The 25,697-nt window shown below is 58.8% G+C and overlaps 1 protein-coding gene across 2 annotated transcripts in view; it reads right to left on the bottom strand.

Annotated features, from left to right (window-relative positions):
- SEZ6L (seizure related 6 homolog like) overlaps positions 1-9,589 on the bottom strand; it is a 47,770-nt gene extending 38,181 nt beyond the window's left edge. For both annotated transcript variants that reach the window (XM_074887143.1, XM_074887144.1), the window contains exon 1: positions 9,440-9,589. In XM_074887143.1, coding sequence (XP_074743244.1) covers positions 9,440-9,506 — 67 coding nt within the window. In that variant the 5' untranslated portion in view covers positions 9,507-9,589. The remainder of the gene's footprint in view (positions 1-9,439) is intronic.
- Positions 9,590-25,697: the final 16,108 nt, after the last annotated feature.

Genomic DNA, 25,697 nt, shown 5'->3' with positions numbered 1-25,697 from the left:
CTTTGGGCATATACAGAGCAGCAAAGGCCCGTAGAAGGTGGGCGCAGATGCTGACGTCTGGCCGAGCCATCCGGGCTATGGAGGAGCGGTGGCTTCTGGCCCGGCCTGCAAATGATGCTGGAGAGCGAACTGCTGCGTTACTGGTGGTGCCGCTCGCCTCTCACTGCAGGCTCTAGGTAAGTCCCAACCAGAGGAATGGAACACGCTTTTGAATTTAGATGTCATAGAAGATGTTTTGCAGTGGAAAAATCAAAAAGATTTGCCGCGGGGGGAGCAGGCTGATCCTCCCCCATGTCACTGTCGGGGGAGCCCTGGGCTGCAGCTGCAAGGGCTCTTGTTTTGCTGCGCCCTTCCCTCCCCACCTTTCCTAATGAATTCCAAGAAAGCCTCAATGCATTCCTAAACGGGAGCACAGCCTGTGTCCTTCACAGTCATCTCCACAATAAAGAGCCATTTCACCGCTGGCAGGCATGGGCTCCTCTGTGTACTGGAAACAAAAGCTGAAAAGACGCCTTTATATTTTTTGATTAGATAGCTTGAAAAGTTTGCTTTTAATTGAATTGCCTCACTGATTTCATCCAAGTGTCAGCTCTAAACCCGTTATGGGAGAGCAGCCCCAGCTCCTGCACGCATCCTGCGTCGCCTCTCGCGGTGCAAAGGGCCCCGGGGCAGTGGGAATCGCTGTGCCTGTAGGATGCTGCACTGGTTTGGGGACCAAGAGCTGTTTTACCCACGGAGCAGCGCCCAGCAAACGCCGGAGAGCTCAGCTTGCCCGAGGAGAGCGGTGCTGCTGCTGGCCTGGGACCAAGGTGGGGAGTGGGGAGCCCCAGGAAACCCCCGGCCCCCACACAAACAGCCCCAGATGGTTCCAATTCTTGTCCCAGAGCCCCAGGCAGTCACCAGCGCTGCCCGACCCTGGACACGCCGCCTCCCGTGCTGCTCCAAGCAGGGTCTGCGGAGAAACTAAATTGGATTATTTTATTTTTTTTAAAGAATGAATGAGGAAGAGAGATTATTGGGGAAATTTTCTTTTGGGGCAATTCTGGCACAAAGACAAATTGAAATGTTTCACTGTAGGCTGGGGACTGAGTCTTGGATAAAAATAAAGCGGGAGGCGGCAGCACCTTCCCAATGACATTAGCTCCATTCATCTCCCCGATGATGCTGCAGCCGTTTCGCTGGCAGTGTACAAAGGCATTAGAAGTTACATTTTCCTTCACTGTTCTTCAAATATATTTATGCTGGGAGATGTTTGTGGAGGTACATTGTGTGCCTCAGGCAGAGGATTAATTCCAAACTGTCACCTCGCTTTTTGATGGGTTTGTAAATTCTGCTCTGTTGATTTGTACTCTCAGTAAATTGATAAAATCCTCTTTCCAAAACCTAATACACCATTTAGAGCTCACCAGGGTTTTAGACCTCATTGGCTCACATATTTATGTAAATATAGTGTCCAACAGCAATTTAAAAACCTGCATGAATAATCTGGATGGGTGATAAGGGGTGAAAGGAACTAAGTTGTCAGACGGGGGCTGTGTGCTCTGGAAAGCAGGTTTCCCACGTTTGGGGGCAGCTTTGCAGGCGGGTGGCTGCTTTGGGCAGCGTTGCCCCAGGATCTGTCCCCTTCTGCCCCGGCACTGCCTAACCCTGATGGTGTTGGGAACAGTCTGACGTCTCTACGGATGCTCTTGGGCCTGGAGCACCGCGCTGCGTCCCACCCCAGGCCAGCCCGGGTACCCCCCGCCCCGCTGACAGTGGGGATCACGTTTTTAATGTTGTTAGCAATCTACCTTTCTTATTTTAAATCCTTCCCTCATCTGTATCCTGCGTGACGGGGGAAAGGACGGCTGATGTGCCCAAGCTCTGTTGTATCTGCAGGGCTCCTCACTGTGGGCGGGGATGCTGCCGCTGTGCTGGGAGCACTGGGAGGCTGTTAGGGCTCACGCTTTCCAATTTAGGGACTCGGTATCTTTGCAAATGGACGTTTAGGACTGTCAGAAATAGCCTGATGTTTTACTGAAGCTGCATTTAAATCATCATCAGAAAATTCAAGCCCCGTTCCTGCGTATCATCATGCAGCCCCGCTGCCGGGGGAAGAGCTGCGGGAAGGCAGTGGAGGGGATATCAGAAGTGCTGTCCTCCGGTATTGTCCCCCAGCCACCAATCTACCCGAGATGAAGGATCTCATCCACAAAATGTTGACATGCTCCATTAATCCACCCTAAAAAGTCAGATGGAGTTTCTCTCTTGAATTTTAAATATTTCCAGCCGTTCTGACTAGCTCTGAAATCACCCCGAGTTGACCAGTTTGCAGAACATTCCCTCACTCCCCCCATGTTATTCCTGTCTCATTTGTGCCTGGATGTTCGGACTAATTTAATATCTTCATCAGTTTATTGCTTTGCTCATAGAACTACAGTGACTGCTGCAAGACCTCGCAGGAGACCCTCCGGCGGGCGCTGCCACCCCCTCCCCTCCCTGCCCGGAGGGGACCTGGCACCTGCCTGCTCACTCCTGCCTGCTCTGCCCCGGCTCTCCATGGCAGTGCCAGGTCCCTTGTTGATGGGCTGAAGCACATCACTGAGATGTGAAGATCCTTTTCACCGAGCAGATTACACTGCTCTGGGATCAGCCCCACAGATATTCCTTCTGTCGCGCCTGAATTTTTGGATGCCTGACGCATTTGGCACCAAATTTCCTTTCCAGACTAAAGCTTTGCATTTGGAATCGCACCTTCAGAGCCGGGTTTAGTGGCCAGGCTGCTCATACGTTCCCTCCCCGCTGCCAGGAACTTGGCTTTTGGTTGCTTAAAGTTTCCTTGTACCTTCCCGCTGCAGCCATCTGTCCTGGGGTGCTGATGTCCTTTTCGTTTCTGCACCCCTTGGGTGCCCCCCTTGGGGCCTGCCCTTGGGGAGTCACTTGGGCTTTCTGGGGGTTGAACACCTTCTCCTGCAGGTGATGGATCCGGGGGTTGGGAAAAGGGACAAAGGTCTGGACATCGTGCAGGCCTGGGGAATGCAGGCAGAGCTGCTTTGCTTTACATCAGGAAAGCTCCAGGTTCACCCAGCACTCGGGTCCCTTTTGGTCTGCTGCATTTCTGGCTTCTCCTCAGGGAAAGAAAAAGGAGGAAAAAAGAAAAAATAAAAAGATGACTAAGTCGGGGCTGTGCTCTCTGCCCGCGCTGCGAGCACATCAGCCTCAGCTGCACCACAGCCGTGGATTTTAGCAAGTGAAAGAAGGAACGGAGGGGAAAGCAGCTTCTCAGCACCCCGAGGCACAGCCCCCCCCTTCCCAAGCAAGGGGACAACATGATCTCTGTGTGCCCACAGCCCTGAGCCCCCCCTCAGCACAGGGACAGAGCACGGCAGCAGAGGGTCCCCCGTGCCATGGGGCTGTCACCCCCCTCTCCAGCCTTGCACCCGGCCAGCCTGGGACGATGGGGCCGAATTCGGGCTCCCCCTGCTTGCTCCCCCCCGCGCTCCGGCTGCAGCAGGGACGGGGCCGCTCAGCTGGAGCCCTGCTTTTACAAATCACTGCAACTCCAGCGGCTTTACCGGCGTGATGCTCACTCACAGCAACACGCTTCAAAGGGTTTGCTCTTCCACATTCATGTCATCTAAGAAAAACGTTGGGCCAGAAATAGTGTCTTCTTGAAAGCGCAGGAGGAACGCTCCCCGTCTGCGCCAGCTGCAGCCCCTGACTTTTAAAGTTCCTGGCAGTTCCTTGCTGATCACCCGCACCCCTGTTCTTCGGGGGTCCCGAGGCTGCCAGGGTGCACCGAGCTGTGTCAGGACACAGGCACTGGCCATGACCCAGCATCCCCCCACCCATAGGGACCACAGCTATAGGTTCAAGCTGCAGATAAGCAATGCCTGCACTCCCTTATCAAGCCTCTGCCTGCTAGAAATCCACACCACTTCTCTCTCTGGTATGAAAAATGAGTCTCCCTTCCTCCAGCTGTTTTCCAGCTTTGCCTCTTCCACCCCAGGCTCCCGTCAGCTCCTCCAGCTGCCCAGCTCCATGGATCTCCTCTGGTTTCTGAAATCCTTACGGATGAAGTCTGAGAGGTAACAGAGCTGCAAGTACCAGAAGTTCCTTTATTCACCTTCCCAGCGGTGCGGTGGCCGTAGGAATCGCTCCGGGGGACGGGAGCGGGCGAGCAGCCCATCCTGCCCAAGCAGCTCTGCTTTCCTCAGGAGGCTGGGGGGGGCAGAAGCTCCTTGAGCGAGCATCCATCTGTCCTGGGCTCTCCTCTCCCGCCGGGGCAAGGCCACAGCCCGCAGATCTTCACCAGAGTGGGATGCAGAGAGAGCGGACCAGCCCCACGGGGCAGTGCAGGAACATCCTCAGCAAGTTGTCTGTTAACAAGCTGTGAACGGAGACAGGCAGGCAGGCCAACGTCCTCCGAAAGGAAGGGCACCTTCCCTTAGCACCTCGGCAGGAAAGGGCTGCTTTCTGCAAAGCATTGCTCCCTCAGGTCATCCTGGCCCACGCAGGTCCAGAGAGCGGCTGAGGCACCTGAACCACGCGGGTCTCCTTCCTCCATCCCATCCAGGCATCGCTCCCGGCCTCACCTGCATGAAAACTGATCTTGTGAAGCTGGTCCTTTCGGGAAGGGCTCTGGAAGGCCACAGAAGACAGTTACGAGCAGCTGCTGAACCGCAGCAACCTGAGTCCGAGCGATGCCAAACCCCCCTGTAGCCCCCCCTGAGCTGTCCCAGCCACTTTTCTCTCCATCCCGGCAGGACACGGGACCCATCCCCAGGGCCTCGCCACAGCACGGCCCGGCTGGAGGCCTCCCAGCTGGGATCGCAGAGATGTTTTCTCTTAGGACATCTCAACGGTCGTTCTGGCTCTCTGCCATTTGACAAACACCTCTTCCCTTCGTCTGGGCAGAGGCAGCAACGAGCCCCCCACCCAGCGGGGGCTGTGGGGCAGGACAGGGGGGGTCCCTGCCCTTCTGCGCCTCTTTGCCAGCGCTCCAATGGTGTTTCCTCATGCCTGGTTTGTCTGCACGTGTGTGACCTCCCTCCGAGAGCAGCTGTGGAAAAGCAGCTTCACTGGGCTCTGCCTGGGCCCTTCCTGAGGGATGTCGAGCCTGGCTCGGTGCAGCCAATACAAGGACTTTGAAGCGGTTTTGTTTGCGGCCCTAAACCCCCCCTGGGACACACGGTCCTCCCCGCCACTGCTCCGGGGCCGTGGCTGGAGGGACGGCAGATCTCCAGCCCCTCTGCCATGGGTGCTGTACCCTGGGGTTTCTGCTCCCAAGCTGCAGTGGGCTGGAAATGGCTTTGACCCCCTGTGCTGCTCCAAAAAATGAAGGGGAAGAGCCAGGCATCACCACTGGCCCCGGGGCTCGTGCCGTGTCCGATACCGGCATGGTTCACCCTGCTGACGGGGGGCAGGGGGCCGGGCGCGTGTTGGGGGGCCGGTATTCCCGGGTGATCCCCCCCCAGACCTGCTGGGTCCCTTGGCCCGAAGCTGGGACACTTTCCTGCCCGACCGAGCACCCTGCGCCTGGCGAGGTAAGTGGTTAAAGACACGGGACGCTCTCACCACGGAATTCAGCTATTTCATACCCCTGACAAGAGCATAAATCCATCCTGATGGACTGGAAAATTGGAAAGCCAGTGCTCTCGCTGTATTTTCTATAGAAATCTATCCGAACTCCCGAAAGATAAATTTATTGGCAGGCTCCAGTTCCAGTCATGTAACTGCACGTTATGCTAATTAAAATATAGCCTGTGTTTTGTAACAGGATTTCCTTGGAGCGTATTTTACTGTTCAGTAACCACTTTCAAATATTTGAAAAATAAAATCGCATCAAGTAAATAACTTTTGGATTGCTCACAGAAGGTTAGGCTTGCTTTTTTTTCCCCAAAGCCCACTGGAACTGGCTGTACTCCCTGCAATGACAGAGGATGTAAAACACACGGATTTCTGAGGCTGCTTGTAGTCTAGATCAAAAGCTCCATGTTGTTTAATCATATAGAGCCCATTCCATTGAAAAAAAAAAATCTGTTTGTACAAAATGGGGTAAGGAAGGGCCACAGAGGTGGGCTCTGACCCTGAACTCCCGCAGGAAGAGCCCTGCCCTCCGGCAGGACCTGCCATTCTCCCACCTTAACGCCCGCACTCCCTCCCAGCAATGCCCCGCCACACCTCTGCGCGTCCCGCCTCATCTCTGCCTTATTATCTGTTAATTTCTGAGCCCAGCAGGATCTGGCTTAGAGCTGCAAGGGATGGATTATACACTGGTATGTTCTGCGCTTCCCTTTTAACACGGTTTGCTTTTATAAGGCCTCGGTGTGGCATTCTGTGTGCCAAGCGAGCACATTCAGCTTAACTGGTCCACAGCCTGCCTCTCAGCCCCAAATACTTGTACCAAATTCCTCGCTGACAGGGAAGTTAAAAATGTATAGAAGGGAACATCTGTGACACTGTAACATCCACAAAATGTACACTTTAAATAGCATCTCTATATATTCATAATGGAAAAAATACAGAAGAAGCAGAGGGCTAAAAGATAATAATTTCATTCGCTACTGATCCAGACTTTCCTCGTTCTTCCTGCCAAGGAGAGAAGGAAGAGGCAACATTTATCACGGCCTCTGGGACCTGCACACCAGACAGGTTCCCTTCCCCGTCTCTCTGGCCGCCTGCCCGCCCATGTGTCGTTATCTCACTGCTCGAGACGACCCCGCTCGGGGTGCCGTGCCTGCTGCAAGAGCACACCCCTCACTTGTTGCAGGCCTCGCCAAGTCCACGCTCCGCTCTCCTTCCCGCTGCACACACCTGATTTTTCTGGAAAAATTCTCCCGCGGTGCCACGCTCACCGCAAAACCCAGGGAAAATCTCTGCGGCTTGTTAATTCGCCACAACAACCAGCCTGGAGGGGCCCAAAGGCCTTGAAGAAAAGAAAGGGAAGCGCAGGTGACGAGGCTACGGAGGACCCCGATGCTCAGCACCCCCCGAGCTGCATTTCTGCTCCAGGAGGGATTTGTTGGTCTCATCACAACCTCTAGTGGACACCGCTCCTCATCGCCACCGCCACACCAAACGGGATATATTTAGAAACCCTGGATCTCCCGGGGGGTCCGGCCGTGTCCCTGCTGTCCCCAAAGACCAGAGGCTGGGTTTTGCCAAGCCTAGGCCCCGGCCTGAGCCTGCCTGAGCAGCACCGGCAGCGCTGCTGCTCTCCTTGGGCAGGCTGGACGCGGCCTGCCCGCACGCCCCGTGGCTGCACACTGCGTCCGCACCGTGCGGAAGAAATATCCGTGCCAAAATGCATCCTCGCACGCTGCTGCCCAGAGCCTCCTGGCACAAGTCCTCGCGAAGGGACGTGCCTCTGCCGCCTGCTCTGCCGCTGCGCTCCGCGCTGGTGGGTGGGTGCAAGCGGATGCCGAGAGGAGAGGCTTTCACACCTCCTCCCTGGTGATCTAAATGGCTCCCCGGGTGCAAAGCACCAAAAAGCCACCAGCCGAGCGAGCGATGGGTGCAAGTCATGTGAAATTAGTTGTTTCGTGAAAGAACGAGCCCAAAGAGCAGGCAGATGGAGCGCAGAGAACCATCTCTCTGCAGGGTCTGATCCTGCTCCCCCTCAGTTTGTGAGCAGCACGGCTTGCTAATCCGGGCCCCGGCTGTGACCTCCTGCAAACAGATCGACAAGCCCCCCCCCCAGCACGGGGAGAGCTGCTGCGGCGCCGCCAGCGCCAGGGCTGTGTGTGCAGGAGTTGGGGATTTTACAGCAATAATTCACCGAACCTTGTAAAGGGTCAACTATTCATCAGCTCCCTCCCTGCCAAGGAAAAGAGACGTTCGGTACGCGGCGTTCTCCCACCCCAAGCCTGGGGACAGATCGTGCTCGCCATGAGGGCCAAATCCTGCTCCTGAGGAGCTGGGCTGCCTGCTGGTGCTCCCAACGGGCGCTGGGGACTGGGGCAGCCCTCCTGCATCCAGGGCACGAGGCAGCAGCGGGGCCGTAAGCCCCGCTGGGGGCCCTGTCCTTGCTCGGTTTATTTGCCCGGTTCCCCCAGCCCCCCCAGCCCCACGGGGACTCTCGTTGTACACACACATCTCCCGCAGCAGCTCCCCGGCAGCCTGGCCCAGAGTGTTTGTGTAACACACCAGAGAAACGTGTCTTTCTGTTTGTTCCGACACTGGAACAGGATGCCAGCGTCGTGGGTAGCGACTTCAGCTCCGACTCCTTCATACGCACGAGCATGTCCACGCGCAGAACACAAACCCGCGCAGGTGAGGGAGAAAATGCCGTAATCTAGCCCATTTTTGTTTTGTTTCCCAGAAAGAAGGATGGATTCTGTAATACAACCTCCGTAGGGAGAGCCGGGTTTAACACCAAAAAGTCCAAGTCTTTTACTGCAATCCGAAGATGAGAGCAGAGACCGCAGCCGGGCAGGCAGTGCCGCACAGCGCTCCTGGCGCTGGGCACCTCGGCTAAAACCCCCCTGTTGGTCCCGGCGGCGGCCTGGCAGGCCCCGCACGGGCCCCGCAGCGCCCGCAGGCCTCTCCCGTCTCCCTCTGCCCAACCCACGGTCGGCAGCGTGCCGACCCCCGGCCACCTCGACCCCGCAGCCTCCCCGTGCCGAGGGTCCCGGCGCTGGCACCGCGCTCGTTTGCGACGACTTTGTCAAGTCACCCGCAAACGGGTCCCCGACGCCTTTTCTTAGGTCGGTGGTCGCGGCGGGGGGGGGGTAAGGGGGAGGGAGCGGCTTCGCCTGGAGGCATGAGACACGTGGAACGAACATGCAGCCCCTGGGAAAAGGTGCAGCACCCCCCGGTCACACCCCCCCCCGGCGGACCCCAACTGCTGGGACGGGAACAACGGCGGGGAGCTGGCACCGGGGCTGGGGACACGGGGGGCTGCGGACATGGGACTGGGGACACCCAGAGTTGGGGACACCCAGGGCTGGGGACACTGGGGGGATAGTGAACATGGGGGTCTGGGGACGCTGGGGTCTGGGGACAGTGGGGGCTGCGGACACGGGGTGGCTGGGAACACCTAGGAGAGCGGACCCCGGGGGGGGGGGGCGCTGGGGACAGGGGGGTGCTGTCCCTGCGGGAGGGAGGCGCAGGGTCCGGCCCGGCGCCCCGTTAGGACTCGGCTCCCCGGAGCGGCCCCGGCCCCGGTCCCGGCGGCGGGAACTGTCCGCCCCGCGGTGCTGAGCCGGTGCCGGTGCCGGTGCCGTCCCCTCCCCTCAATGCCAGAAGTTTCAGCCCGGCCCGGGGAGCAGCAGAAGCGGGGGGGGGGTCCCCGGTCGGGGGCGACACGGCCGGTTCCAGCAGCAGCCCCTCCCCGGTCCCACTGCCCCGTCCCCCGTCCCGGCTGCATCCCCCCCCCGCCATCCGTCACGGGAGGCGCAGGGCCCCGGCGGCCCATCCCGGGGAGCCCCCCCCGCCCCCCCCGCTCCGCCCCGCTTACCTGGGCGCGGGGCCGCGGGGCTGCCCAGCAGCAGGGCGAGCAGGCAGAGCCCGCGGGGGCCCGGCATGGTGCCTCCGCGCTGCTGCGAGCCCAGCCCAGCCGAGCCGAGCCGAGCCGAGCCGCGCCGAGCCGAGCCGAGCCCAGCCGAGCCGCGCCGAGCGGGGCCGGGCCGGGGGCGGGGGCTGCCGCCGGAGCCGGGGCCGGCGCGGGGGAGCGGGCGCGGCGGAGGGGCGGAGAGGCGCGGAGAGGCGCGGAGCGAGCGGCGGGGGAGGGCCCCGGCCCCCGCGCAGCTCCGTGCGCTCCGGCCCCGCCCGCGGCTCCACCGGCCCCCCCAACCCCACCCCGCCTCGCCCCCCCCCCCCCCCCCCCCCCTTCCCGTCCCCGACCCACGGCTCTGTCCCGGCCCGGGGGTCCCCGGCTCCCTGCAGCCCCCCCACGACTCCCCTCAGCCTCCCCGGTCCCACGGTTCCCCCCGGCTCCCCCCGACTCCAGGACCCCCCCCAGCCCGGGAAGCGCTCCCCACTGCAGCCCCCCACCCAGCCTGTGCCCAGCCCCTTGTGTCACCTCACTGCCCCTTGGCCCCAAACCCCCATAGCGCCCCAACCCTCTCTCAGCATCCCAAACCCCCCTCAGCACCCCAAGCCCCCCCCTCAACACCCCAAGCCCCTCTCACCTCCCTGCTCCAGCCCAGCCTTACGCCCCTTCCCTCCCCCTGGGCTCCCCAAAAGCAGGCTGTGACTTGGGCAGTGGTTCTGGGGGGGCTGGGATCACGGGGCACCGGGGTCTGGTCCTGCTGGTGAGGGGGTGGAGGGGGGGGCTGCACGCTGCGACCTCACCAGCTGTGGGGAGTGATGGGCTCTGGGCACGTGAGACCCCTGTGGAAGCTGTGCAGGGCCCCCCCCTGTAATGTGGGGTGGCACCTTGGCCACGGGCCAGCCCTGGAGCCTCCTCAGCCCTGCAGCAGCGCACAGACAGTCCCCGCTCAGTGCCCCAGCCCCGGAGCCCCCCAACCTTCGTGCCTGACGGCCCCCAGGAGCCCCCTGCCTGGTCTGGTCCTGCCCGTCCCCCTGCCTGGGCCATCGGCAGCTGTGATGAGCTGAGAGGTGGCAGCAGGCCCCTGCTGAGCCCCAGAGCCCGTGGTGTAATGACACTGGCTTTGGTATGAACAGGGACGGAGGCTTCGTTCTTGTGAAACCCTAAATCCTACCCTGAAATGTTTACTGTAAATCACCTCCCAGTGAGAGCTCCCCGGTCCTCCCGGCCACTCCGCCTGTCAATTCAAATAGCCAGAACCACGTCCCGCAGCACGACGCGGGTGTCAAACGCCACAGTATCGCGGCCAGCCTTTCCCCCCAAGCAGCCGGTTTGTTGACGCTCCCATCTGAGAAGTCCCTGCTACCTTTGAGAGAGCAATTACAGCGACTCGGTTACCTCAGCAACAATAATCACATACTGGTATCACTACAAATGCCACCACGCAGAACACACCGAGTCAAGAAACCGTCCAAACACGGGGACCGATCCTGCTGCCGTTTTCCCTGCTGGGCTCTGCAGAGTTCCTCTGCCTCGCGCTGGTGCAGGCGGGCGAAGCGGCATTCGGGGGGTTTCGAGGAGCCTGAGGCGGGCAGCGGGGCCATTTGCATTCTCTGTGTCACTCCTGGCTGCTGCCAGCTGGGAGCCGTTGGGCAGCAGGCGAGCGAAGGACGAAATAAGAAAGGGAGAGAAATCACCGAGAGGCGCAGTGTATTATTTAACACTGTCATTTTCATATACAAAGTGGGATTCGCTTGCTCAGAGGTTTAATTTGGTCTAACAAAGCTATCGGCGGCAGAGCGAGCGCAGCCTGCTCTGGTCCCCCCTCGGCTCCAGCCCCGGCTCCCCTCCCGACACGCTGTTATTAAAGATAAAAGTTGCCTCTCATTTAGCAGTTTTCCTTGAGTGATTTTTATTGTGTTCATCTGCATTGTAGTAAACTCCTAAGATAGCCAGATAATAACATCAGCACCATGGTAACAGGCAGGAAAAAAAGAACAAATGCTGGATTTGTAATGCAGAAATGCCCACTAAGTGGCAAAAGTTGTTAGTGATGGAGAGGGAACGGTTAAACTCAGGCCTCAGCTCACCACCTGGGATTAGGGAATGGGGCCAGGCCCAGCTCACACCCCACCAGCCCGAGGCATCGCCTGCACCAGCTGGGCTTTGTTGGGGTGCGCTTCCCCCCTCCCCACAGTGCCTGGGGGTCAGTGGCTGCTGGGTGAGCCCGGGGGTCTTGCAGTGGTGCTGGGGTCCCCCACCCCTCCAGCAGCTCCGCTGGGGACTCGGGGGAGCTGGGGGCAGTGGTGAGGAGGGAGCATGCACGGGGGGACCAGGTGGGGTCCCCATCATTGGTGTCTAACAGGACGATTTGAATCATTTTCTTCCCGCAGCTTCACGGAGGCCTAATGGGACCCGCTGCCCTGAACCCCTCCAGCCAGCACTGTGCATCACCGTGCATCACCATGGATCACCGTGCATCACCGTGTATCACCGTGTATCACCGTGCATCACCGTGTATCACCGTGTATCACCGTGTATCACTGTGCATCACCGTGTATCACCGTGTATAACCGTGTATCACTGTGCATCACCATGGATCACCGTGCATCACCGTGTATCACCGTGTATCACTGTGCATCACTGTGTATCACCGTGTATCACCGTGCACTGTGGGCAAGACAGTGGCTTCGAAAGCAGGCAGGGCAGGCAGCCACAGGGATGCTCGGAAGAAAAGGAGAAATTGTTATTGTTCCCTCCGCAGTGCTCAGGGCTGGAGCGTTCGCCTGGTCAGAAACCTGCATCGTTGGAAAGGAAATAAAGAGAAGTGTCTCCTGAGGCCACTTTAGTGGGCATTGCTCTAATTAGCACCACGTTCATCGGCACTTACCTCAGACCTTTGATTAACAGTGAAGAAAATCAATAAGCACGCTAAAAATTCAGATAAGTTTCACAGCCAATTTTAATTTCACATTTTAATATTGTATTAATGTCAATCTTAATTACCATAATTAAGTCAGATGTGACTTAGCAAGAGCAGCCTGAAGATAAGGTGTTACAAGGAAGACAGGGCCTTCCTGGTGAGCAGCCAAGTGCCGCTCGCCCTGGTTTGGGCTGCGGCTGATGCTGGCGAGCCGGGGGCTGCGGTGGCGGAGCGCGGGGCACGGCGCTTCCCCATCCCTCCCGTTGTGCCCCGCAATGCCAGCAAGAGCCTGACACCCCTCAGACCCGCTTTCAGGCTGCCCCGAGTCTTCGGCCGCCTCGCAGCTGCCTCGGCCTGGCGCAGGGCGGCACAGGGAGGCGTCAGCCCCGCTTGTCACAGCGGGTGAGATCCATGAGATCCAAACCACCCGGAAAATCAATCTCTCATTTATTTTCATGATGGCGATGCAGCAGCCCAGCGCTGCTGCATTTGCTCTGCAGTGACGGCGATCGATCGCCGCCCGCTCTCGGCTCCCCGCACCTCGCGGGGATGCTGGCGGGGGGCTCCATCCGGCCCAGGGAGCGCTCGGACACATCCACCTCGCGGGAAGCATCCCACAGTCCGGCAGCATCTGCCCCGCGGCGGGGTGGGACCGATCCTGCGGCCGCAGGAGCCCCCCAGGGGCGGGGAGCAGGGACCGGGCTGGCACAGGGCGCGACACAGGTGCAGCCACCCAGTTTTCTGGGCTGAGACCTGCAATTGCAGGAGCGGGGGTGATGCAGAGACATGGTCTGTGGGTCTTGCACCCCGCGGGGGTGGCCGTCCCCATCCGGGCTGGGGGGCTGCAGGGGTTTTGCCCCCGGTGCCAGCATGGCAGCAGCATCCTGGCAGGTTTTTACTCTCCCCTGTCCCTCGCGAAGTGCCCACCCTGCAGAAGCACGAACAAGCCCACTCCCTGGGGCCAAGAGGCTGGGAACCCTTGGCTGCCCCTGGTGATTTTATGGACAGTGACACATCCCCGGGGCCACATTCCCAGCCCTGAGGGAGTCCCCTGCCAGGACAGCCAGGTCCCCCCCCCAGCCCAGGCCAAGCACCACTGCCGGTGGGGATGCAGAGAGCAAACCCACGCCAGCCACACTCCAGCAGCTCGTGCCAGGGGCGAGGTGGCCGCGGTGGCACTTGCAGTGCTGCGGGAAGGAGCTTTCCCAGTCTGGGCACAGGAGTTTCTCCTGACGAGCTGAGTCCTCCACCCTGAGCTACCAGAAACATCGCTGAAGAGCATCTCCCAGCTCAAATGGGTGCAGGTGCCTTTCCCCGGGGCCAGAGCCAGGTGGGCAGCGGCTCAGAGCAGAGGTGCTGTCGGTCTGCACTCAGGTGGGATTTCCCTGGTGCTTGGGGGGCACTGAGACCCCAGTGGGGGGTGCAAGGCAGGCCCGGGCAGGAGAGGGGGATGGAGGTGCTGGGAGGACAGACCCCAGCCAGGGTACGTGTGGGGGTCTGGGTGCCAGACCCACGCTGAGCTCCACAAAACGCTCCAGGGGTCCTGTTTGGGACCCCGGGCTGGTACAGCTGCTCCATGGTGCAAAGGGGGGGGGTCCTGCGAGGGCACACGGGGGCAGGCGTGGGGTGCCAGGCTCCTGCCCGCCCCCCCCCGCCTCAAGCCCTCAGTGCACATACGGGGCCAGCCTCCTCCCTGCAGCTTTCTTGGGAAGCTTTCACCCCCTCCTCTGCAGTGCCCGGAGGGGCTTCAATGGCAGAAGGAAGCGGAAAAACAAACTCAGCTTTAGACTTGGACGCTGAGGTCTCCCGTCGCGAAGCTGAATGGTGGCTCTGAGGAGCGGTCTCCAGGCTCTGCTGGCTGGGGGGCATCGCTGGTGAGTGGCAATATTGTCCCAGGGCAGAAAAGACCTTTGTGCCTCCGAGGTGGCAGAGCCACTCCAGCCCTTGGCTTTGGGAGCGGGCTGCCTCCCTGCTCTGCCTTACAAACGCCAGCGCTGAATGGGGGGTTTGAGCCTGAGGCCAGGCTCGGTTCCAGCCCCTTTGAGCGAGTGCCTGCGGGCACAGCTGGGGGCCCTTTCAGGAGGGAAGTCCTTGTTCCTTGTCAACAGAAGAAGACTTTGCACAGCTCAAGAATAGGCTCTCTATTGCCCACCGGGGTTTGGAGGGAGCCGAGAGAAACAAACCCGCTGCGGGGATGGCAGGCAGCGGCGCCCCTGTGGCGCGGGGGGGAAGGGACCCCGCGGGCAGCCTGCCCGGGGTGCTGGGTGGCCCCCGCGCTGCTCCTCGGCCAAGCACCCGGCCAGGGCTGGGGGGCTGTGACCCGCCGCGTCCCCTCCGCACCCCACCTCGGCACCCCGCGACGCCCGTGTGTGGGTGACAGGTCACAGCAGGGAGCAGCAGGGACGAGTCGCCTCGGGAGCAAAGGTTTCATGGTGCAGCAGGGACCCACCCGAGCCCACCTTAATTCCCCAGCCATTAAACAGGACATTGTTTTATCCTCTCTGCATAATTCGTAACTTAATTAACTACAGCTCCTCATGGCAGCACCCAGAGAGGCTCCCACCGGCTTCAGGCACTGCAGCTCTTCCAAGCCCCTCGCTCTGTGGTTATCAGGCTCTTTACCAAGGCAATAGTGCTGCTCTGGTTGCCATATCCATAACCCACTGCCCCACTGTGCCGTGCAAAAGTTTTTAAAGACTTTTTAGTTGTGATTTCCAGTGTTACTCTGGCAGGATCTGCAGCAGGCAAAGCAGACAGGAGCAGCCAGCGTCTGAACTCCCTGTCTGAGCTCCATGGCCAGCCCATAATGACCATCTCCACAAGTGCCTGGAGAAAACTGCCTCTACACACTGCCACTGCCAAAAAATACCTGCTCTCTCGAGGCTTTCCTACCCGGGCCTCCATTCTCTGTATTCATTTCAGAATTGGTATTCACGCCAGGACACTGCTGGTATTCACTCATCGCATCCCATATAAATTGCAAGATAAGTTACTCTGCACCAGACGCTGTTACTGATATGGAAAACTGGAGTTCTAAATTCACGAGCGTGCAGAATTATTTTGTCCTATCTAGCAAATTTTCCTTGAAGAATAAAAAGAAGTTTTGTTGGAAGTTTTGTGTAAAGTGAGGCGAAGTGCAGCGTAACTTCAGTGCTGCTGTACCAGCCTCTAGAAGTGATTTCTTTGCCTCTTCATTATCCTACACTTACTGGACTCTATTCATTGTCTCCAGGAAGATGCTCTGGCTCTCTCACACCAGCGTCTCCCCACGCTTTTTGGGGTCCCCGGGCAGGAGGGCACAGCATCGGTGCTCAGCACCTTGAGCTGGGCAGGAACTGCGGCACAGGCTGGGTGCCGCCTGCAGACCCTGGCCCTGAGCACTGACCAGAGGTGAGTATTTTTAATCTGGCTGGCCCAAATAATTTCCCCCCAGGAATATTTAAACGCACTCTCCGAGGAGCTGATGCAATCAGCATCTCTCGGGGATGCTGATTGGGAATAACCCCTGAGATGCCAGAGAGACGGGAGAGAGCGGGCGAGCAGTGCCCCGGCACCCCAGGCCAGGAGCCCGGCCCCTGGGCAACACGGGCTGGTGATGGGAAAAGCGAAAGGAGCCCTGAAATATGGGAAAGAGGGAAAAGAAGGAACGAACAGGTTACAATTAGCACCAGTAACCATGGCGTTATGAAAACCAGATTTTGTCAAACCGCTGATTGTAATCTTTGAAAAGATTATACGTTTGATGGAGGAAGGTACCTGAACTGCTGTTAGAGGTTGTTGCAGTGTGTTTGATGTGGTACCGAGCAGCATTCTCACGGAAAGCAGCATGATGCAGTATCAGTGCGGTGCATCTTAAGTGGGTTAAGAACCAGCTCATTGATGGATCTCAGAGAACGGCAGCGAGGAGGAATCATCTTCAAATGCAGGAATTATTAATGAGTCCGTTCAGAACTGGTGCTTAGCTCTGTCGCTGCTTCACGTTCTCACTTACGATCTGCAGGTAAATATAAAATCATTAGTGATTAGACTAACACAGGAGATTAGTGGGCTGGTTAACTCGTGTGGAGACGTGCAGCCATTTGGCACATCCTGGTTCACGGCGCAGGGTGAGTTAGTAAAGCAGATGTAGTTCAGCCAGTCAAATGCTAAATTCTGTGCCGTGGAAGAGAGGGTCTGGGGATGGGAGAGCTGTGCTCTGGGCAGCAGCGGAAGGGACTGGAGGGTCACTCTGCGGTGGCAAAAAGCGGTTGGCATCACCCAGGTCAGAGAAACCCCCATGGCAACGGCAGCTCCTGCAGCTGGAGCAAGGAGCGGTGCTTTACCCAGCCGTGGCGTGGCATGGCAAATTCCTGAGGGGGGCTGTGCCTCGGCCAGCAGCAAAGGTGTGGGCCAGCGGGGACAGACCTGCGTCTCCCACGCTTTAGGCATCACCCAGGGAGCCAGCACCCGTGACCCAGGTGACGCGGGGAGCAGGACGGTGGCACTAACTAGCCGTGCCGGTGGCCGTGCCTTGCTGGGGAGGCAGCAGCCTCCTCCCAGCCCACCCGTGGGTACTCCCCGGTGCCCTGGGGCTGGTTTTCTCTGCAGGGGCTGGTTGCTCTCTTTGTGGGAGAAAAGGGGATTTGTTCTAAAGCTCTTTTCATGAGAAAAAAAAAATCCATACTGTGCTGCTTTGCTCTGACCCGTCTTCCAAGCTGTGATGCTTTAATTGATTAGCTTGTAAGAGCTTGGCAGCAGAGCCGGTGCTTTGTTGGGAGCGTTTCCGCAGCTCCGGCAGGTGGAAAGCCATTAACTGCCTCCAGACTCGTCCCTCCGCCCGCAAAGTGCCTTTGGGCGGATGCTTTTCAGTTCTTTTAAGAGCAAAGCCCCTAAAACACCCCGTCCAGGTGACTGTGGCTGGGTCAGCCCTTGCCCTCTGCCTCGAGCTGGGAGGGCCGGGTGCGTCCCCTGCTCATGGTCACCCCCACCCACGGTGCGGCCACGCTGCCCATCCTGCAGCGCTGCGAGGTTACGTGGGTGCAGGCCTATTTATTCCCAGAGATCTTAGCAAAATAATAACGTTTCACTTGTGCAGAGCTATTATCAAGGCTTGCTCTAACTTCATGCTGCTGAGCGTGTCAGTATGATGAGGGGTTGGTAATAAACCTACCAGCAGTCACTAAGTGCTGCTATATAAATGTCTCCTCTGAAATAACAGTACTTTGGCTCCCAGCACCTGCTCAGGGTCCTGCAAACAGGGATTTGTCAAGGCTGGAAAGTCCAGTGTTGGTTCCCGGGACTTCATACCGCTGGTCATAGGATCCAGCAGCTCCTCCCGGAGGGGTTTGTCCCTGTGGCTCTGCGCTCCCGGCAGGATCTGGCCTCAGCTCCAGGAGCGATTCGGCAGGGTGGGTGTGAGCCCAGCTCTGCCGCCACGGCGGCTCCGGCACCGTGCCAGGGCAGCCGGCATGCGAGGGCACCAGGGCTCCAGCCCCATTGCAGAGGCATCAGCACTGGGGGGGGCTCTGTGGGGATCCAGGCAGGGCTCGGAAAGGCAGAAGAGAGGTCTGGGGTGGGGAGGGAGGAGCGGGGCAGCCGGGAAACAACATGTGTGGGGCCCTGGCAGGGCTTCAGCGTCGCAGTGTGTGTGCGTGTGCATTCGCACGGTGGGAGATGTAGCGCAAGCTGAAATGAGATTAGCTAATGTACTGCAAACACAAACCATCGAGTAAGGAAATCTCTCTCTCCAACAAATGCAAATCTTTCTGCCTAGTTTACTGCATAATGTTGCCCATTAACCCCTGTGCCCTGCCTGCTGGCGAGGGGAGGGGAGGCAGGCGGGGGGGCTTTTGGGAAAGGTTTGTGCTGGGAATGTTCCCTCGGCTGAAAGCTCCCGGCGCTGCTGCCTGCAGCTCTGGCCCACTGCAGGCAGCGCCTGTGCCTGTCCGAAGGCTCCTGCCTCTCGCTGCCTGCTCATGGCGCACGCTTCACAGGCTTGCAGAGCTGCCAGCCCTGGCCCTGCTCGTCTGCTGCCTGTTGCCTGCACCCATGAGCAGGAGCACGCGTTATTCCGCTGGGCGCGTGGAGCGAGGCCGTGGTGCCAGGCAGGGTGGGAGCCGGCCGCCCGGGAGGCAGAGCCGAAGGGCCCCCGGCCGGTGCGTGGCCACCGATAACCAGCTACAGACCCTGGTGCCTCCGTTACAATTAGCACGAAGCCACGTGTTTTCATATGACGCTCTTGGCCAGGCTCGGAGATGCTTGGCAGAGAGAAGCAGTTGTCATGGAAGGGGCTTTTGCGGGCCACAGACTTGCTTTTAACCCTCGGTACGTACAAGCCCCAGAGCAGAAAGGTCTCTTCAGACACGTAGCTGCACTTGTAATGCTGATGATAGTGACAACTGCAACAGCAGAGATTATTTTTCCTTCTCTCCCTCATATACACGTGCCCCACAAGAGGACAAGCTCTTTGTAGAGAGCAGAGCAAGGGCTCCATGCCAACGTCAAACTCCTCTGTGCCTACCTCGCTCGGCGTGGGAAGAGAGCAGTCATTGCCCTGAGGCTGCGTGCGTGCAGCAGCAATTGGATTCACCCTGGATTAACTTCAGGACTCCCTGCTTGGCCCACGCTGTGGCCAAGCCTCTCCAGCCAGCCCAGGGAAACCACGTGCAGGGTTTCTGTGCTTGTCCTTGCTGCAGGCACCCCGCTCCTGGGCTCACCGCTGCTGCCTGGGGCACCTGGTGAGCAATTCTGCCTGCACTGCCCATCCTTCTTGGCCATCCTCAAACCCTGTTTGGCTGCTGGAGGAAACCACTTCCACCCTCCGAGGTGGCTGCTGGATGCCCAAAACCCTGATTGCACCTGGAAGGGGCTTGGGGCTCTCCAGGGGGTCTGCGGCAGCACCGCTGCTGAAACCCTGCAGCTCTACTCATGTGCAGCTTGATTATAGACATATTTCAAGGCAAGGGGTGGGGGATCGCTGCAGAGGAAGGATGCTAGCTGCCGTTGGCATGGGCACACATCCACAGCCCACTCGCTGTGAGTCACCTCGTCCCATCAGGCACGGACCGAGGCTTCTCCCCGGGAAGGCTCCGGCCCTGGTTCCCAACAAGGCGACGCCAGCCCCAGTACCGCAGCCTGCTGCAAGGGCTGGGAGTCCCAGAGCCCTCCCGTGGGTGAGAGGCTGGAGCAGAGGGCATGGGGGCACGGGCAGGCCCTGCGAAGGGACAGTCCCCAGCAAGGCCATCGCTCCACGCCAAGGAAGGCAAGCGCTGTGGTGCAGCAGGGACCACAGCTCCGGCCGCTTGCCAGCCCAGCGGGTTTAGTTGCCCATCAGGGAAACACAACAGCATTAAGCGACATTTGCAATTCGTTCTGCGGTGCCATGCCCGAAGAGCTCAGCACCTCCACGCAGCTCCTACCCTACTGCCAGCGCCGAGGAAGCAGCTTCCAGTTGCAGCTAATTACTGTGCAAAGCAACGAGCCGGCTGCGATTGTCAGCGGAACGACAGGAGCGCGCTCAACCACAGCTCAGCTCTTTTTGTCCCCAGGAGAGATGTCCTGCCCAGGCCTCTTGCCCTGAGATGGCACCAAAGCACGTAGCTGCGGCTCAGGCAAGGCGGGGAGATGGGGTCTGTGCTGGTGAGTGGCCGGGAGAGCGAGAAAGCAGCAGTGTCTGTGGGTTAAAGGGAGGTCACCTTATTGCAGACGTGACTGTCGAGCTCCCCAGAGCAGCCGCAGGGTTAATAGAATTAACCAGGGAAATTTGTAAAACTTTCCCGAGCACCCAAGAGATGAGTTTTTGCTTTGTGTTTGGCAGCAGAAGCAAACACTGTTCTGCTTTCCCCTGACCTGGCCACTAGGATGACTTAGTGAGGACTATTTTTGACTCCTGGGAGGTTTTTATACAGGTGGGCAAAGCTCCGTGGGGTGAGGCACACGGCACACAGCCCGCGCTCCCCCCGCGCCCGCTGGCTCCCAGGCCCTGCGTGGCCTGGTGGTCATGATGCCCCTTCCTACACACACAGGGTTTGCTCTGTGCTTTTATATCGTTTCCAGCCGGGTCTGAAGAGGTGAAGTTGAGGATACATCTCTGGAAACCTTAATGTCATCCTACATGGACCTGCCTTTTGCAGGATCCTCACACAGGAACCGTGTGAAGTGGGGTTGGGGGGGGAGCAACTGGCTGCAGCAGCTTCAGCTGCAAAGAGATTGTCCTGGGGCTGTGCCTGGCCTTGGGCTGTGGCCACGCTTGGGGCAGGTGCCCTCGAAACAGGGAAGCGTGATGTTCTTACTGGTGTGGGGAATGGTGATGCTCTTACTGGTGCTGCGCTTGGCCAGGGCACAACATTGTCCCCGGCACTGGGGTGTCCCCTGCTGCTTTTCTTCCCTGTGTTTCAAGGAACACCGTGCACCGACCGTGCCCTGCTCTGGGGCAGCTCAGCAGTGGGTGTCCATCTCAAATATCGCCAGGGATAACAGCATCTTGCTGATACCTGTGCGGCACCACCCCCCCTCCTCCACAGCACAGCCTTTGTTTTCAGGAAACCACCCCTGAGCTTTCCCTCTCCCTGTTTATCCGCCCCTAAGCCCAGTGTGGTCACAGAGGGAGGAGGCTCCAGCCCCACACGCCTTGTGGGGGGCAGACCACAGGGGCACGGTGGCCCCTCTCCCCGTGGGCTGGAGGGACGTGGTCCAACACAGCCCACCCGAGTGCAATGAGTTAACAACATTGTGGGGGATTTAAAATGGAAGAAGCCTCCTGACAGCCCACATGTAGGTCTAATAATTTACTATAACTGCTTTTATGGCAGACCGTAAAAATCTAAAATAAGGCTGGGACTTGTCAGAGAAACCCACATGGAGCTGAATTTCTGCATAACCACAGTTTTTTAGGCTTCAGCGCCTTCCTCTGGAAAGCCTCGGTCCCCGGGTCCCTGGGGCGTGCTGGGCACCAGCCCTGCCGAGGGCTTCCCTCCCCGGGAGTCCTTTCGCCTCTGTGAGCACAGTTTCACATCAGTGCTGCTGCCCAGACCCCGAGACGTTCGGCGGGCTTCCTCGCTGCTGGGGCTGGATGGTTGATGGATGGGGTCGCTGATGGGGCTGGACCGGGAGATCTCAAGCGGTTCTGTGAACAATTGTGTGATCCAAAAGGTCCCCACTTCGAGTCTGGAGGCTGAAGAGCAGCTCCTCGCCTTTCACCCTCCCGACCATCCTCCCGCTGTTCCCAGCCTCTCCCCGAGGACCAGCATCCTGGGGGGTGCAGAGAGGGATTTTTGTTTCCTAGGCCCAAGCTCTCCAGTCCCTTCTGTACGACGCAGGGAGAATATTGTCTGTCCCCAGAGGGTGACATTAAACACCACGGCAATCCTGCCTCTGAGAGCTAACCCTGAGCAGTAGTTACTGCAATTACTCTGAGTGCCACTGGATGATACTCGGTAATTACGCGGCTCTTTCATCTGGGGATCTCTGAGCACTTACTGATCAATTAATTAAACTTTGCAGCAGGCTTTCGCCACAGCACAAGATGTTGGTGGATCAATAATCCCTCTCCTGAGACACAGCCAGCCCTGAATGGCACGGCCATGCCAGCATGACCCCAGAGCTGGAGGGCAGGGAGGGCTGGGGGTCTGGGGAGCTGGGGTGCCCAGGCTCCCTAGGGAAGGGGGAGGATGCGATCATGAAAAGCTCATGGGTGAGAAATACCAGAAAGAGCAGTCTGAGTCCCTGGCTTTTCTCCCAGGAAGGAAGGAAAAAAGTTGGGAATTTGGTTGGCTGTTTTGTTCGTTTGCTTGGGCTGCGGCTGCAGACGTCCCCCTGAACCTGATCCCAATCCTGATCCCACAGCTCCGAGCAGCACCACCATCACAAATCCCTTGCTGAGCCACTGCCAGCTCTTCCCACCCTCCCGAGGCTCCGTTCAGCTGCTGCTGGGGACGGCTGGGAGAGGGGAAGCGCCGACCGAGTCCTCATCATCCTCGCAGCCCTGAGACGAGCTGTTTACTTCGAAAGCTTTGGGCACAACATAAACTGCTGCCATTTGGAGGAGTCCTGGCAGGAGCCTCGCTATTAGCACAGATTGTAAATCTCCTCCTAACGAGGAGCCTCGCTGGGCCCAAGTCCGGATTTTTAAATACGAATAATATGAAAAGCAGCAACTCCCCTCAGGGCACACAGGAACGGAGACTGCACGTTCTCCAGCCCAAAACCGCACCTTTGCATCAGTTACTGCCAGGAGAAGAAATGTCCCCAAGTTCGTGGCTTTTTTGGTACCTGGGGAAAGTCTATTGATCCTGTAGTGTTCATCTTGGTGACACTCTAATAAATCACCCTGTCCTGGCAGCCCCAGGCAGGGCTGGGGCGGTGCAGGCAGGTGCTGGGGCAGGGGAGGATCTGCAAGATGCTTTGCTGGGAGATTGGGCAGACTGGGGGGGAAGAGTCTTGGCTGCCAAAAGCTGCGGTTCCATGACAGCCCCATCACCCCCTCTGGCAGCCACTGAAGGATGGGTTTGGGTGGGGAAGGCGGCTGGGGTCTGCCCCTGGCTGGGGTGCCCGTGCAGGGCTGAGCCCAGGTGGATATGGGGGTTTCTGGGGTGTTGGGAGCCCACGGCACTAACAAGCCCATGGAGCTTCTCGCCTCTTATTACAACGACCTTTTCCTCCCAGAGCTGTCTTGTGTTAAGCTAAATGACACAACTGGGGAGTTAGCTCTCTTTAAAAAAAGATTTTCCATTGCACTGCCGCAATATCAACTGTTCAGAAATGCAAGAGTGAAAAACAAGGTGAAAAGGGTGCGGGGGCTGTCCTCCATCAGGGCGTCAAAGCTTTATGACAACTTGGAACTAAATTCAAGCATTTTCAGCCTGTCCCTGTTAGAAGAGCTGCAGGTTGGCCCATTCCCTACCCCAACTCATTGTTGAAAATGGCCAGTTGCAAGCGGAGAAACAACTCCCCCCCCCTCCACGGGAGCGCCCACGGCTCAGCCGAGCTGCTCTCCTTCCCCTCCTGCTACGGCCAAAGGAGATGCATCATTTCTCAGCCTGACATCCTTTTCCTGGCTGTCCTCAGCCGACGCGTCCTCTCCCCTGCAATACCTGGCTGGCAGAGCTGTGGCGCGGTGCCTTCCCGCCGAGCCCATGGCTCCCAGCCCCTCTTCCCGACCCCGGTGGGGGACGGCGGCACACGATACGGAGGGACGGGAAGCAGAGCTGTGTCGTGGGGCGGGGGGGGGGGCTGGGCTGGAAGTGGGACAGGTTTTGCTCACCCTGGTACGGTGCCCTGCGCACTTGGCTGTCCTTCCTTCCAGGCAACCTTTCAGCCCAGATGGAGAGCGCCATAAGGAGTTTTGTTTCCTTCCCAAAACACACAACACGCTCTCTGCCTGTCTAACGAGGTGTCGGCGCAGGGCTGCACACCCTGGCGCAAGGCACAAACGGCTCCGTGGGCACCACTCCTGCTCCTTCCCTCCGGCTCCGCAGCGGGGAGCGATGGGGAGCTCTCTGCCCCCATGCGCCTCGTGTCTGGCTGGAGCAGAGCCACCACATCGTGTGCTCGGGGAGGTTTTGTGGGTGCAGGGGGTGCTGTGCCCAGGAGGCACTGTGCGTTTGCCCCACAGCAGCCGTGGTGCCGTGCAGCGCGGAGCTACACCAGCGTTACCCCCGGGGCTGATGCAGAGAAGCACAGCGAGGGGCTGTGGGGCAACGAGACCCAGCACAGGGCTAGTGAAGGCTCAGGACAGAAGCAGCACTGTGCTGTTTAAGCCTCCTGCCATAAAAGCAAAGTTTTGCACCCACATCTTCAATATATTTGTTCCTCTTGCTGTGCCAGAACCCCTCTGCTGCCCCAGACTTGGTCAGGGCTCCACGACGATCACACGTGTGGTCCATGGGGAACGCAGAGCACGCGTGCGGCTCCAACACTGCCTGGAATCATTCATCTTTCTGCCTGCGTGCCGAGATCGTCCCCAGGAGCATCTCTGCGTGCCCTGGTGTGGGTGCTGCAAGCTGCTGTCTCGGCAAAAGCCCGAGGGATTGGGATGGAGAAGAGGGTCTGAGCACAGCGGGAGCAGGCGTGGGGAGGGGGTGGCTGCAGGGACGCCGGGGTACTGGGGTGGAGGGGATGGAGGGAGGAGCCGCCAGCCAGGATTTCTCCAGTGCTTAAAAAAGCCGACTTCGCATCCTCTGCTATGAAACACAGCCATGATTTTTGCTTTACAAGTGCGATTGCTTATAACAGCATGAAATTACAGCCAGAACTGATCAGCCTGGCAGCAGATAAGGGAAGCTGTCGAGTGTGGCAGTGTGTTATTACACAGGGGGGATCAGGAGGGGGGAGGCTGGCAGACCCCCGACATGCCGGCTCCAGACTGAGCTGCCTCTCCAGGCTGTCCCTGAGGGATGGTGGCAGGGTCCTGGGGGGCAAAGGCGGGATTAGAGCTGGCAGCGATGGAGATGGGGGGGTGGGCAGAGAGGATTAGGCAAGATGTGCATTCAGAGGGGCTCAAATTTGGAATAAACACGTGGCCTTCCCAGTCCAAAGCATACTCAGCCCTCATTTGGGGGAGTCCAGCTCCGCATGTCCTGGCTGTAATGATTTTGTGTTAGTTAGCATCGTCCCCTCAGCAGTGCTGGTGCATGGGCTTGTCCCAAGCTGGAAGGTGCTTCCACGCAGCCTCCTCTCAGGCTCTCAGACTCTTATTTTCAGCAAATAATGAATTATTGGTGAGCAACTGAGCTGAGCCGCACAGCTGCTGGGCGCTTTGCATGGGGGGGTGAGGGGGACAGTCAGAGAAGCCACTTCCAGCCCCATGGTGTTGGGACCTGCCCCTCTGATTCTGGCCATGGCCCGTAGCCAGGGACTGTCACAGATCGATCCGGCTTCTGCTGACATCCGCCAGGAAAACTGTGGGTCTGGGGATGAAGTCATTGCTGTTTCAAGTAAAGTGCTAATTCTGCGGGAGCTGGGTGTAATCACCCTTTCCATAATTACCCGGGAAGGGGGAGCTCTAAGCCTGTGACGTAAAGCCATGCGTGGAGGCACAGGTCAGGCACAGGTGAACCCAGAAGAGCAGTTTGAGTGCGCGTGTAGGGATGGATGTGCCCTGTGTGTGAGCCCAGAGACACCCGCACGCGGCCCCGTCACGCGTGAACTCCTGCGATGTGTCCTGGCTGCTCACGGGAGGGTGGGATGGGGTGACCACTGGGCACGAGGACACGCGGCCCCGAGTCATGGAGACCTTCCCCAGCTGCACGCGTGGCCTCTGGGTCTGAGGATGATGAGGCTGAGCTAAAGGCTTGAGCGTGTAGCACCAACAATGTGATGTCTGTA

The sequence above is a fragment of the Strix uralensis genome, chromosome 17 (assembly GCF_047716275.1).
Source record: "Strix uralensis isolate ZFMK-TIS-50842 chromosome 17, bStrUra1, whole genome shotgun sequence".
Lineage (NCBI taxonomy): Eukaryota > Metazoa > Chordata > Aves > Strigiformes > Strigidae > Strix > Strix uralensis.
Note: the sequence above shows the minus strand (reverse complement) of the source record. Positions and strands in the feature narration are given on the sequence as shown.